The sequence below is a fragment of the Egretta garzetta genome, unplaced genomic scaffold, assembly GCF_000687185.1.
Source record: "Egretta garzetta isolate BGI_Z169 unplaced genomic scaffold, ASM68718v1 scaffold511, whole genome shotgun sequence".
Classification (NCBI taxonomy): domain Eukaryota; kingdom Metazoa; phylum Chordata; class Aves; order Pelecaniformes; family Ardeidae; genus Egretta; species Egretta garzetta.
The window spans coordinates 1,805,679-1,818,617 of record NW_009258554.1 but is presented as its reverse complement, the minus strand read 5'-3'; the positions used below and the strand labels follow the sequence as shown (position 1 = coordinate 1,818,617).

Below are 12,939 nucleotides of genomic sequence, written 5' to 3'. Positions count from 1 at the left end.
AGCTGTAGTATTCAGAGTTTGGTTTTCGTCATCACTCCTGCATGATGCCATCTTTCACACCACCACAAGTGGTTAGGGCCTCATTTTATTCCTTCTTCGCAAGGTGATGAGAGGTGGGACAAGCCACCCCTATCAGGCAAAAAGGCCAAAGTTTTCTTTTGTGATCTGTTGCACATCCTGATTTGGCCGCACCAGCTAAAGGTGAGAATTAAGTTCAAAGGAGAGAAATAGTTGTTTTTCCTAAAACGTAGAGCAATCCTCTGAGTTCATTTGAGAACTGCTGTTTTATGATTAGGGCTACTGGTTTTTGTGTCCTCTCTTCCCAGTATCTATGAAATGTTTCTGAACTCTATTTGTAAGAGGTTTTTTGCTGTTGGGGAAAAAGTATGGCAAGGTTGTTTTATTGTAGTGCTTGAGCCTCAAGATCTTGCTACAGAACATTTTTGCTCACACCATATCTGCGAGGCTACAGAAGGTTTGAGATGAGGGCAGGCCTACATTTGGCTTAATTACTCAGGACTTGCAGCCAACAAGCTCGTTATATTGGTTACTCACAAGAAAAGTCAAAGAATAGCTCAAGCGTCCTTGAAGGCATCTATTTCAACATCTGTCATGTAGCACAAAAGTGTCTGTATCATCATTTCCTTCTGGGAATACATTGTATTGTTCAAGTGATTTCAATAAACTTGTCACAAGCCACCTTCCTTCTAAAGCAGCTGCATGAATAGGCAGTATAGCCTAATATAATTTAACACAGAAGTCTTATGATTAGTCCAGTATTTGTGCACATATTCTCAAAATCTGTTCTGGAAATGTTTAGAACATTATAAAGAATGAAAATGTTCAGCCAAAGTAATAATAAATGTAGTTATTAAAAACTGAGGAACTGAGTGCAGAATAATAACATATTATTATATGTTTTCCTTATCCTATAAGTAATAATTTGGTATCAGCACAGTCATTTAGGGGGAGGCGGGTGGGTCTTGACTTCCTGCTCCACCAATGGACATAGAACCATGACAAACGTATTTATTACTGCCCTTCGGAGTTGCACGCTGCTACAGCTTTTATTGTATGTTCAACTCTTTGTAGAAGCTCCCTCTAAGTTTTGCAGGATAATAGTGTATTTATGTGTTTTTTTCAGACAAGAAGCCCTTCTTGCTGCCATTAGTGAAAAAGATGCCAATATTGCTCTCCTAGAACTTTCATCCTCTAAGAAGAAGACCCAAGATGAAGTGGCTGCACTGAAACGAGAGAAGGACCGTCTTGTGCAACAGCTCAAGCAGCAGGTGGGTAGAGGGCTAGGAAAGAAGCCTAGGAAATAATCTGGTGTGAGATATTATCTTGCATTGTGGAACTAATAGTGTATAATCCTGTCGTATGTTGGGATAAGAAGTGCATAAATAACAATTTCAAACTAGCTACCAGCCATAAAGCCTGTAAAACATAGCAGGGAAAGAAGTCTCAATGTTGAGAGAAGTTTCTTTGTGTCACTGCCTGAGTAGTAAATTTGTGATAGAATGTATAGGAAACTGTGAATGAAAAGGACCTTGGTTTTTATCTTCTACAGGCACAGAGTCAGGGAAATGTAGTGATACTTCTTTGGCTGGTCTGAATTTGCTTTGTTGGGGAAGAAGCATACGTGGAGAAAAATTCTCCCTGTTGTAAAGCTCAAATATGAATATGTTACACCACACAGTCTCTACTGTGATTTCTAATCTGTGACAGGAGCACCATATGGGAATGCCAGCTACTAGAGTGGAATTTGGGAGGTCTCGTGCTTGTGAGGAGATTGGTCCTTTCCTAGCTGTGGCCTCTCCCATTTCCAAGATCTTTTTGTGTTGGCATAACAATCAGAAAAAATGTGTTTCTAGTCAAGTATTTTATATTGTGTTTCAGTATTGAATGCAATGTGAAAAATATATTGACAATAAAACACAGAGGAAGCAAAAGGCATCCCTGGCAATAAGAGATTTAGGATCTGAAGAATCTGTGTAGATTTTTCACTTCAGCACTTCTGGTGGGTTTTTCTAAGTTATTCCCTTGCCACATTCCCTGTAATAGCACATATGCTGCTGCCAATCCAGTATCAACTTTGTCAGTGCCACCGATTCCATTTTCATAAAGTTTTATGTGCAACATTTCATCTATCAACCAGATGATTTCTGTTGCTGTCAAAGACAGTAAGAGAAAAACAGATCTGCTTTCTGAGAAGGGATTTCTCTGCTTCTTCCTTAGGAAACACAAGTAGGGTTTTGGCCGTGTATTTCTAAGATAGTAATTATTTAAGGTTTAATTTAAGAACAGTAATTTTGATTGTTATACCAGCTTTGAAATGAGCAAGAAGTGTAGTTTACAGTCTTGTGTTATTTACTTTTGAGCAACAGTTGTAATTATTTTCACTTGTCAGCCAGATGACCTCCTACTAGAACAAGATCCAGAGGTGGTCACAGCGATGTAAAGTACTTAATTTTCTTCATGTAATTGTCTGTAGGTGTAGCAGCCTTAATATATGTTACCACTCATTCCAAGAGAAATCGGAACTTTATTGTCAGTTCTTGTTGTCCTAAGTTTAAATTCTAACACTTTTCATGCCCCTTGCCCTTCCCAGTTCCCTTCTGATTATCCTTTGTGGGTAGATAGAACAATCTTTAGTGTTTTGTGGTAGGGTTTTTCTACTGCAAAATTGTGTATATTTAATTTATGTATTAAAGTTGTGATTATTTCTTATGACTTAGGTTTCAGTTAGGTGATTTATTTTTTTTTAACATTGTTGAGTTTTCAGTGCTGGTTCATATGCTGTTCCTAAAGAGACATGGCCATTTTCCTCAAGGATGCTCATTCTAAGTGCTCTTCTGTATAGGTGTGGGATACTTCATTTCCCAAATAAACTAAAAATGCAAAGGAGATTAATATGAAATTGTTCTTGCTATGAAGTGAGACCAGTTCTGAGCTGATACTGGAGCAATAGTTCTTTTTCAAAAAATTCTTTGGAATATCCAAATGCCTTTGAAGTTTCTGGTTTCAAAATTGCCATCAGCTATAAAGACTCATCATTGTTTAAGATTGTCGCCTTAAAAAACAAAATTAAGAAAGCAGAAATTAATCTCCTCAACACGACTGTGCTATGGGTAGTATAAATGCAGGCTATATATAAGTAGCATAAGTATGAATATAAAATCACAGATAATGGGACTGCAAGGTATTCTCCAGTGCATCCCCAACCCCCAAGGCAGAATGTATGTTTATATATAAACAATCTAAACTATATTTAAACCATACCTGAGAAATATTTATTTGACCTAAATAGAGATTTGACATATCCTCCCTAAAATCTATCCTACATCTTAAGGATGTATCATCATATATCTTTTTTTGTGTGCAGCTTTCAACGCACTGAAAGAAAAGCTCCTCAGAGTTACTTATCAAGTGACAGTAATACTCACCACCTCGATAAGTTGTAAGGGATCTGACATCACATTTATTTTTTTTCCAGTACCCCAGTAGTTTTGGTGTGTAGTTTTTCTCCATTGATTCAAATCATACCAACCTTGACAGCTCAGAAATAGAAGAAGGGTCAGAAGAGAAGGCTATGAGATTTTACAGGGTCCTCATTACTGATATAGTCAAAGGGAATCTCATTTTTCCACATGCTTTGCAAATAATCTGTGTACTTGGCCCTTGTGGTCCTCTTCAGTTATTACAGGTTACCAGCCTCACATTTTCCAACAAAACAACTGTGCCGCTTCATCAATTTAAGCTTTCTCCACGTGGACCCTTTTCTACGTCTTGAGAACAAAGGTCCATCTGTGTTTGCCAGCTCCACAGGACTATATAGCATTTCAGGAATTTCCTAAAAGTTTAGCTGTAATTCCTAAATTTACAGTAGAAATTCTGAATGAAAAATCTTTCAAACTTGCAGATGTATTGAACCCAGCTGTTCAAGAAAGGCAAGTGATGCTAGTTAATCAAGATCTTCTGGAAGACTTTTAAAAGCAATTCTGGAGCCTAAAAAGTTTATTCAACCCTTCAGATTCAGAGCTGGGATCCTAAGCTCAGTAATTCCTTCCTTCTGCCTTTAACATTGTTTCAGAGCCATTGAGCTCCCTGATAAGTATTTGGTATTTCAGTCCATCCCATTTCTAGGAAATGCTTTGACTTTGTGGTGGGAGAGCAGCTCTTTCAGTTGGCTGGCAGGCACAGCTGACTAAAAGGTTCCCGTTTCCATGTACGTAGGATGCAAATAGAAATGCTGAGCAATATCGGAAGGGGGTGGTTTGTGTGAAGAGTGAGTTATGCATGCTGTGGTAGGTACCGTAGGCCTGATTTCTGAATCTCACTGCAAACTGGAAAGAGCCTCTGACGGAGGTAACGCTTTAGGAAAGCAAGTTTCTGCTACACTGCAGTAGTGAGTGTGAATGGGTGCAAGCGTGTGTGATAGGATTCAGATTAAGCCTTTTCATTGCTTGTGCTGGTTAGCATTGAATTACTACAATGGCTACTACTGTTAGCAGGCTGACTTACTGTTAATTGACCTTTCTTAGAGTGTAGGAAGATACAACTCTCTCCCAAAACAAAACCTCATTCTACTGATGAGCATCAATTTACTTCTTGGGGAAAAAAAAAAATTCCAACTCCTTCAACCCCACAATTTCAGGTGATTTTTATTTATTTAAAAATAGTGATGAAGACACATAGATTCATCAAGGAAAGGTTGTGCGGTTCTGGAGGACTCTGCGGTTATTCTTTGCTTTGAGTCTCCTTTGTCCCTTCCCAACACTGTGTCACATTCCTGGTCGCTCGCACGGGAAGGAAAGAGAGGGAAGGAGTCCTGCCAAAGACATTTTGGTTCTTTAATTTCTTTAAGTATGTGTATTAAAGTTTGGATGAAGAGAGGCATTTCGGAAAGAGGATATGGCATCAATGTTGTTTTAATTTAGAGTTTCTAGGCTCTGAATTGCAGGAATGTGCCTCAATATAGAGACCATTTCCTAATGAGGCACTCGGCATTGACCAGGCTTTCCAGTAAATGGAGCTGCCTGTTTCATATTGGTTGTCAGTTTGTATGAGGGATTTCCTCTATCATCAGAGAGGCGGGCCAATTGCAGGGCGAGGGTCACCAGCTAATGTGGTCCCAATTTACTTCCTCCCAGAGCACTTTGTCTCTGTGAGTTGTTCATGGAGAAGCAGTGGTTGGGAGGCTGCCTCGCCAGAGGGGGCCAGGGCTAGTGCAAGAAAATGGAGCTGAAGGTTGTCTAACAAAGTCCAGATGTAGCATGGCGAGCGCCAGCCAACGTGCTCGGATTATACAGAAGCCCCCACGACGTGTGTCATGCTGGAATTGACGGAGACTCGAGGAGCTTTGGCCTGCTCGGTGGCAGCACATCCACTGCTCATCTGTTAGAAAGTAGCCTGTTTGCCATTTATTCCTTTCTTTGTCAAGTTTTAATATCAGGACACATTTCTTGTAACAGAGCGAAGGAAGCGCTACTCTGCAGCTTTGAGTTGTAAAGGGAAGGCATATCTGAATGAGCTGAGGTTTTCCTGTCTGTGGGCTTTGAGTCTGAAATGCTTGGGGTTTTCTACTAGGAGCTGTTTGGAGCAAAGATTGTCATTTTCTGTGTTTATACAGTGTCTAGCACAGCGGGGGCCCAAGTTGACCAACATCTCAAGGCACTACTGTGCCACAAATGTTAAGTAATAGCGGTGAAATTTTTAGGAGGCTCTGAACTGTATCAGTGTCTGTTTTCTGAGAGCTCAATGTGTTATTCAATTGAACTGTTTGTAAATCGCCATATTCACTTGTATTATTATGTAATGTTTCATAATCGTTCCCAATTCTTTTACAATACACTGTAACAGAAGTTACGAGAAACCAGCTTGATTCAGTGTTATTGATGATGGGATCTCAAAATTTTCCTTTCAAGTGGTGTGACTCCATGTTATGTTAATACTGGGTATGTTTTTATTATGCTGCCTTTTTCTAAATAAAAGTAGTTTTCAGATCAGTTCCTCAGTCTTTTAAGAACATGTTGAGTTTCGGTCCTACACTTTAGCGTGCTCGCAGAACCACTTAGCTAAGCTTTCTCCACATATTTCATAAACATGTATTTTCTTCTATCACACACATTGTTCATGGTACTGGGCTCAGGACGGAGCTCCGTGTAACCCACTTGATTTATTCAGTTATACCTGTAATCTGTTCTTAAATACTTGTAGTGAAGCAGACCTTCAGTCTTGGGAGGTCCTTTCTATGGCTCATCTGTCTTTATCATTATAATGTCATTGTGCACGTGTCATGTCCCTTACTGCGATTCAAGCTTGTTGCTACTTTTTCTATCTGTTATGGGCATAGAAAAAAAAAGACTATTTCTTTGCACTTTTTAGCAGCCCTTTTGGTTTACACAGAGGTATCTATCTCCTCGGCGTTATTCTCTAAACTGGGCAGTCTCAGTTCTTCCAGTTTTCATGTGTCCTGTTTTCTAGATATCTGATCATTCCAGTTGTCCTTTCTTAGATTATATTTCATTTGTCTTTTTCTTTCTCCAAGTGTGATATCCGAAACTGGACAAAGCTCAAAAGGAGGCCTTTCCTTAGCTGAACTTGCTCATGAGCATGTCATGTGAGACAGTGTCAGAAACCTTAATGGAGTCTTCCAAAACCTCATCAGTTCCCACAGGTTCCCAAAGATAACCATTAATAGCTTTCATTATAGTAGATAATCCCTGTCTTGGTATAGGATAGTCAGAGCTAAAAAATTTGAAGACATCTGATTGAGTATCATCTCATTTGTTCTTTTCTGACCTAAAATTATATTCTCTGAGTACTGAAATAAATTTTGTTAGTCACCTGAGTGCAGTTTTTTGTGAAGACTGACACTGAAAAGGCATGAGCCCCTTGAGCTTCTTGGCTTTATTTTTCAATGGCTTTCACTTTTGACTGAAGATCGACCTTTGTCTTCAGCTTCTTCTTCATTCTAATGTGCATCTCTAATGTCTACTTCTTCTCCCTTAGTACTTCCCTTGCCTTTTCTGTTCTTGCCATATACACTTTTGCTGTCCACTTAAATTAGTGAAAAGAGCTCCCTTCTATTTTAGTGAAAGGAGATAAGAAACCTCATGCTCTTGACAGTATGGGTTATGTAGTCAGCTTGATTGCCATTCAGAGGAGTCTTTAATACCTGTCGTTCCCTTCCACTTTTGTCTCCTCATCATGATCATTCCTTCCTCTGTGGGCCAGCGTGAATTGAGGGGCTGTTAGTTACCATTCCCATAAATTGAGGGAATTATTTGGCGATGACTAGTAGGATTAATAGTTTGCATTTATGCAATATTTAATATATATTTCGTCTAGCCATGCAAGTCCCAAAGCTGTTTTCTCTTCGCTACTTTGTGCTTCTTCCCTGCAAAGATTTTGGCTGACTTCCCTTATGAGGCCAAGGTACTGCAAAGATTTGTTTCTCAAGTAAGTGTGGTTCATGGGATCATGAGGAAAAGGAAAGAATTTTGGATTCCAGAATAGCTTTTCCCCCCGAAAATGCTCGTTTTCTACTCTGACTGGTTTCCCTGGAAACCCCGCACACTGACACCTGACACTCCTCTGCTGTGAACTTTTCCAAAGCGCAGTTCCACTGGTTGGAGTCATTTCTCCTTGTAACAGGAGAATGTAAAACAGGTCAAAGGAGACTGACAGGCAGGCGTTTTCCTCTGACTGCCATGGAGCTATATCAGCATGACCACACTTCTGGCAGTTTTTATTACCACCCTGCCTGATGAAATAGTACAGATTCTGTGAGGCATGCAGTTAGTCTTTGTTTTGCCTTAGCTGCCCTGATTGGAAACCATGTCTGATGAGAGCGATTACCCTATTAGCAAACAAATTTATTCTTCAGGTGATGTGGATACAATCACTGCAGGTAATTGCTAAATATAGTGCTGTTTCTGTGACAGAACTAGCGTTGTTCTCCAAGAGCATCTGAGAGGTCCCGGCGGTGCGGTGGTGCCCACTGAAGATTGATGAGTGGAGGTACCTCTCCAAGCATTGTCAGAAGGGGACTCAGGAAGTCTAGGAAGATGTATTTAAGTTCTCTGAATGTGGTGGTGTTGGCTTCTTTATAGCTGAGAAAACAAACTAAAAGTTAACATTTTAAACGAGTGATGAGATTCAGGGCACTTGGATCCATCTCTTCACCACAGTACATACTTGCACTAGCAAGAGTGGAAATAGGTGCAAAAGCGGGGAAAGAAACCTATGTGGTAAGAAGACGAGTTTGAAGGGGACTTGCATGTCAGAGGTTCCTGCATGTATTACGCAGAACAGAAGGTGTTCTGTGAATTCTGGTATTCTCCGAATGCCAGGGTAACCGATTTGAAACAGCAACAGACAGATTAATGTATTTTGCCAAGAAATCTTCAAGGAATACTGAAGCATTTTGAGAACTACTATCACTTGTGGTGGACTTGGTACCTAAATAGTGCGGTCACAGCCTCCTTCACGCACTGCGTGGTATGTAGAGTCAGTGTAAAGTCTTTTTTTCAGGTTCTTGTACTGCCACTACCAGCAGGGCTGAATGTATCTTTACAAAATTTGAATCCACTGGCTTTAAAATACAAAGATGTCAAAATATGTCGGGTTTATAGTATGTTCTTGGCTGTACTGACAGTGTAGCTGGCATACACGTGAGCAGGCAGAAGCACTCTGCACACTTCCCATTCGGGAAGCTATTGGACTAGAAACAGAAGAAACTTCTGGCTGAAGTGAGTATATATCCACTAATTGGCTCTCATCAAGCACTGCCAGCTGTCAAATTTAAGCATTGTGGCTTTTGTCGAAGGCCTGTAATCCACCCGGATTATCAATCACAGCGCTGCTTGCTTTGCCAGGCTTTGCTCCTCAGTAATTGTTTCTGTCAAGGGGGGATCTCTGCCAGGAGCAGATCCCGGCACCCTGACAGCAGCCCAGCAGGCACAGAAAACGAGGCTTTGTCATGGCCTTGAACACCGCACAAGAAGCCCTCGCAGGTTAAAAGAAAGCACCTTCCCTTTGCCATGTTCTCCAGACTTTTTTCCCATCATTTTTAATCATCGGTTACCACAGTAACAGCACTCAGTGCAGTGTCAGCAGTCTTTCCTGGGGCAGCATTTCATCTTCCCATGGTATTACTTATACTCTCCTTCCCTTCTCCCTCCTCCTTTTACCTTTACCCCCTGCCTCTTGTATTACTAAATAATAATATATGTCCAAGCAAGCTCCTTGCTGTCACTGGCCTCACGGTGCTGGAGAAGGGATCTGTCTGTTGGCCCTGCTGTAAACAGCCACGGCTGCTTTCTGTCTGTGCCGTCACTCATGTACCAGTCCGTAGTTTTTAGGGCATGGCAGTGGTGGCTAGGTAGGTTTGCTTGAGGGGGAAGGTTCTTCGCCTCACTGAGAGAGTGAGCTTTAGGATTTATAAAAGTCCTTTGGAATGCAGATGACAATATAGTACTTATTACCCTTTCTTTCTGGATACTTGTCACATCTAAAAAAATACTCTGTGGACTAATATTTCCCAAGTTCAATCTCAGTTTTCAAAAACCTGTTGCATTCTATTAGAAATATTCTACCATTTATTGATTATATTAAGATTTATATATTCTAGTTCTACAGCTCTTTCATTCACTAAAACTTTGCACAAATAAATGTGAATTAATTGGATAGTCGCTGACAGCGTCTATTGCCACATTTAGAGTATCTCATTCAAGGAGTATGGACTCCTATAGTAAGCTATTTAAGCAACATTGTCCCTGACTAGAAAATCAGGATTGTTGGACCAAGTCTAGGTTAACAGTTGAGACACCCTGTATCCCAATTCTGTAAATGACAACCAGTCTGCTGGCATTTGGTATCAGTTAAAATTGTTAAGCCTGCACTGGGAGGACCAGGCTTGTTAGTGGTATTAAGGAGTTAAGAACACTGGGAAATCTAATTTGGGGCCTAAAAAATAATAATTCCTTTGTCCGTGAGCACTATTTCTGGACATTAGTGCAATGTAAATGTAGTGACTGTCATTTCATGTCGCAGTTGTACTCTCTGGTGGTTTTCTGTAGTTATCGTGGCACAAACCACTGATCTGTTAGGCACTGGTTTTCAGTCAAATAAAGAGAATGTATTAGAACAGGTCTTTTTAATGCATATGTCCAACAGAACATTTATGTATTTATTTCTATGAGAGTTCTGCGCTCCAAATTTTTTGTTAACAGCTACCCTCCCTCGGTTTCTGACAGTCTTTGTGTTAGCTGATGAGTTCATGAGAGAGATGCAAAAGCTCAGAAAGGGCGGTTTAGAAGAGCTCGAGATTGCCAATAGTCGTTCATTCAAGGAACAAAATTGTGGAGGCATCTTCTTTTGCTTAACTTCTACGGTTTGTGGGGTAGTTGGGAAGGACCCATACATGACTGCTCCCTGTTTGTTGTCCAGTGGCAGGATGTGCCTCAGGGGTAAAATATTTGAGACTTTCCGACAATCGGTTCTTGTGGCTGGGTTGGTTTGGCATCACTCTTTTGGTATTTGAATTGATGATGTTTGAAGGCTGACCGGAAAATACAGTGACTTTATGATTACATTTAAATCTTGTCATTTAGACATATTATTTAGGGAACTCTGAAGTTTTGGTGATAGAGAAGATTCCACTTAAACATATAAATAATCTTGATCAGATAAAGCTGTGAATATATTTTTTTGTGAAGAAACAGGAATTTCACACCGAAATTTCAGATACAGGAAGATTTTGAATTACTTATTTGAACTCAGTAAAAATATTGTGATTTTCCAGGATGAGTGTGTAACCATCCTTTCTGATATTTCATTGATTGGATACAGCTTTTTCTGTACTGAATTATTTCTGTTCGTTTGGGCTGGTTTACCTGGCACTGACAATTGTCTAGAAGACACGTGTCCCTTTACCTCAGCTCCATTCAAAATGTGCCAACTTGGTACATTACACATTATCTGTTCCTACATTTATTGGCATTATTCCCCAGGGAACACACAACCCACAGAACAGTTTCACACTAAAGCTATAAAGTAAGACTTTATTTGTGGTTACTTCTCTTTAGATGAAAAGCCTAATGAACCTATGACTTTAACAAGTATCATATATAAAAAACAATTCACATATTGATAGTCAGTCGAAAGGTAGTGGCAGAAAGCTGAAAAGCATTTTACCAGCTTTAGTATTGGTTTTAATTTGTGCAAGATCTGTAACTGGTGAGGTGATAGATGATGCAAGGTGTGTTCCAAAAACGTGTAAGGAGAAGGTGAAGTCAGAGATATGAGGTGACTGATTGGTTTCATAAACTAAATATGTAGAAGGTTTTGAGTAGCTTACAGATTAACAGTTGTATGACTTAATATGTCAGTGATGTGTTCTTTACTTGCAGGAAGAATGATGGAAAGAATTGTGCACCTAGAAATATGTAATGAAAATTAATGATCTGTAAGATAGGATATATTGTATGTTTGGGATTTTACTGTGTTATTTTGGGAGTAAGATAATCAATCAGTGCTTTTTTTGTTGTAGAAAAATACATAGTCTGCAACAGAGAACTTTAATCCCTACCATCTTAAAAATTGATAATGGAAAAATTAAGTCTTAACTGTACAGAATGAACTTCAGCTTCAGTAAATGGTGAGCTGTTGATGAACAGTGGTCTCGGGTATTTTTGAGCTTATACATTGAAACACCTCTCAGTCTAGAGATTTTTTTCTCATCCACTGCATTAAGCTCCTTAGAATTCTGAAAATAATTTCCCTTTTTGAAACAACCTGACTGAGCCTAGTCCAGTACACCATATCTCAGGCTAATGAATAGGTAATGCAGGGGAAAACCCAAGTTTCATGTTGCAGTTGGAAATCTAAGATTTATGCTGTCAGTTAGGACTAGTTTCTTGGTACTAATCCTTCACTAATTTACATACCAAGTTGTGGAAATTGATAGGGTAGTATATCAATCAGGTTGATCAAAAGGAGACATAGATTTATGAAATTAGGCATCAGCTACTTATGATAGCTTCTGCAAATGTTGGGGGGGGATGCTGATGGCTTCATTCTCCCCTCAGTTCTGTTAAATTCATGGTGTTATGTTCTAAAGAATCCAAGTCTTAAAAAAAGTTGCTATTCATGTTTTGGTACTGAATAAATTATGCATTTTACTCCTTAATAAGTATGTGCTGTTTTCTACACCCCTTTTCTAAGATGGAAAAATATTCACGACCAAAGAAAAGGTGTGTAGTTTTTCCCCAGAGGTAATGTTTTTACCACCTGACATTTGTGAATGTGGGTAGGGAGGGGATGGAGATTTTTCTGCTGGCTGCTAACTTGGGAAGGCGCAAGGAGTCTGGTAACAGCTGCCAACTCCAAAAGATAAAGATGAGAAAGTTGATACTGATGGAGATCCTGCTTCCCTTGAATGGGGTCTATAGGTGATGCTGTCAAAAACGAGGTTGTGATTTTGGCAGATCATCTGCAGGGCAGTTGTGTTCTGCTGTCTCTGGGTGGACCTGTGTTGAACACAAAATAAAGGAACGGTTTCTGTCTGCCCTTCTTTGCCTTAAATGTGACACCAAAGGTTTGAGTCTTTTCAAGTACCAAGAAATGCTTTTAGGGATTAGTCCAAGATTGTGCATAAAAACAAAATAAGCCTTAAATGCAGTTATCAAAAGATTGCTGTCTAATTCTACTTGGCATAGTCAAACATTTATCATTTGGATATAAGATCAATTTGCTGGTTAAGCACCCTCAGTTTAAAATATGAGTAAATTTACCTTTGCAATAATACGTAGCACAATTTTAGGCTGTCAGTAGTATAAGTGAATATTAGTCTCTCAGATCCCTTAAAGCTTTAGTCTCCAAATACATATTAAACTCTGATCACAGTACTGGTGCCTGGGGGAAGTGATGGTC

The 12,939-nt window shown here is 39.6% G+C and overlaps 1 protein-coding gene across 2 annotated transcripts in view; it reads left to right on the top strand.

The window, feature by feature from the left end:
* Positions 1–12,939, top strand: part of ERC1 (ELKS/RAB6-interacting/CAST family member 1) — a 291,295-nt gene that overhangs the window by 237,645 nt on the left and 40,711 nt on the right. For both annotated transcript variants that reach the window (XM_009647922.2, XM_009647921.2), the window contains one exon: positions 1,145–1,289. In XM_009647922.2, the coding sequence (XP_009646217.1) occupies positions 1,145–1,289 (145 nt within the window). The remainder of the gene's footprint in view (positions 1–1,144; positions 1,290–12,939) is intronic.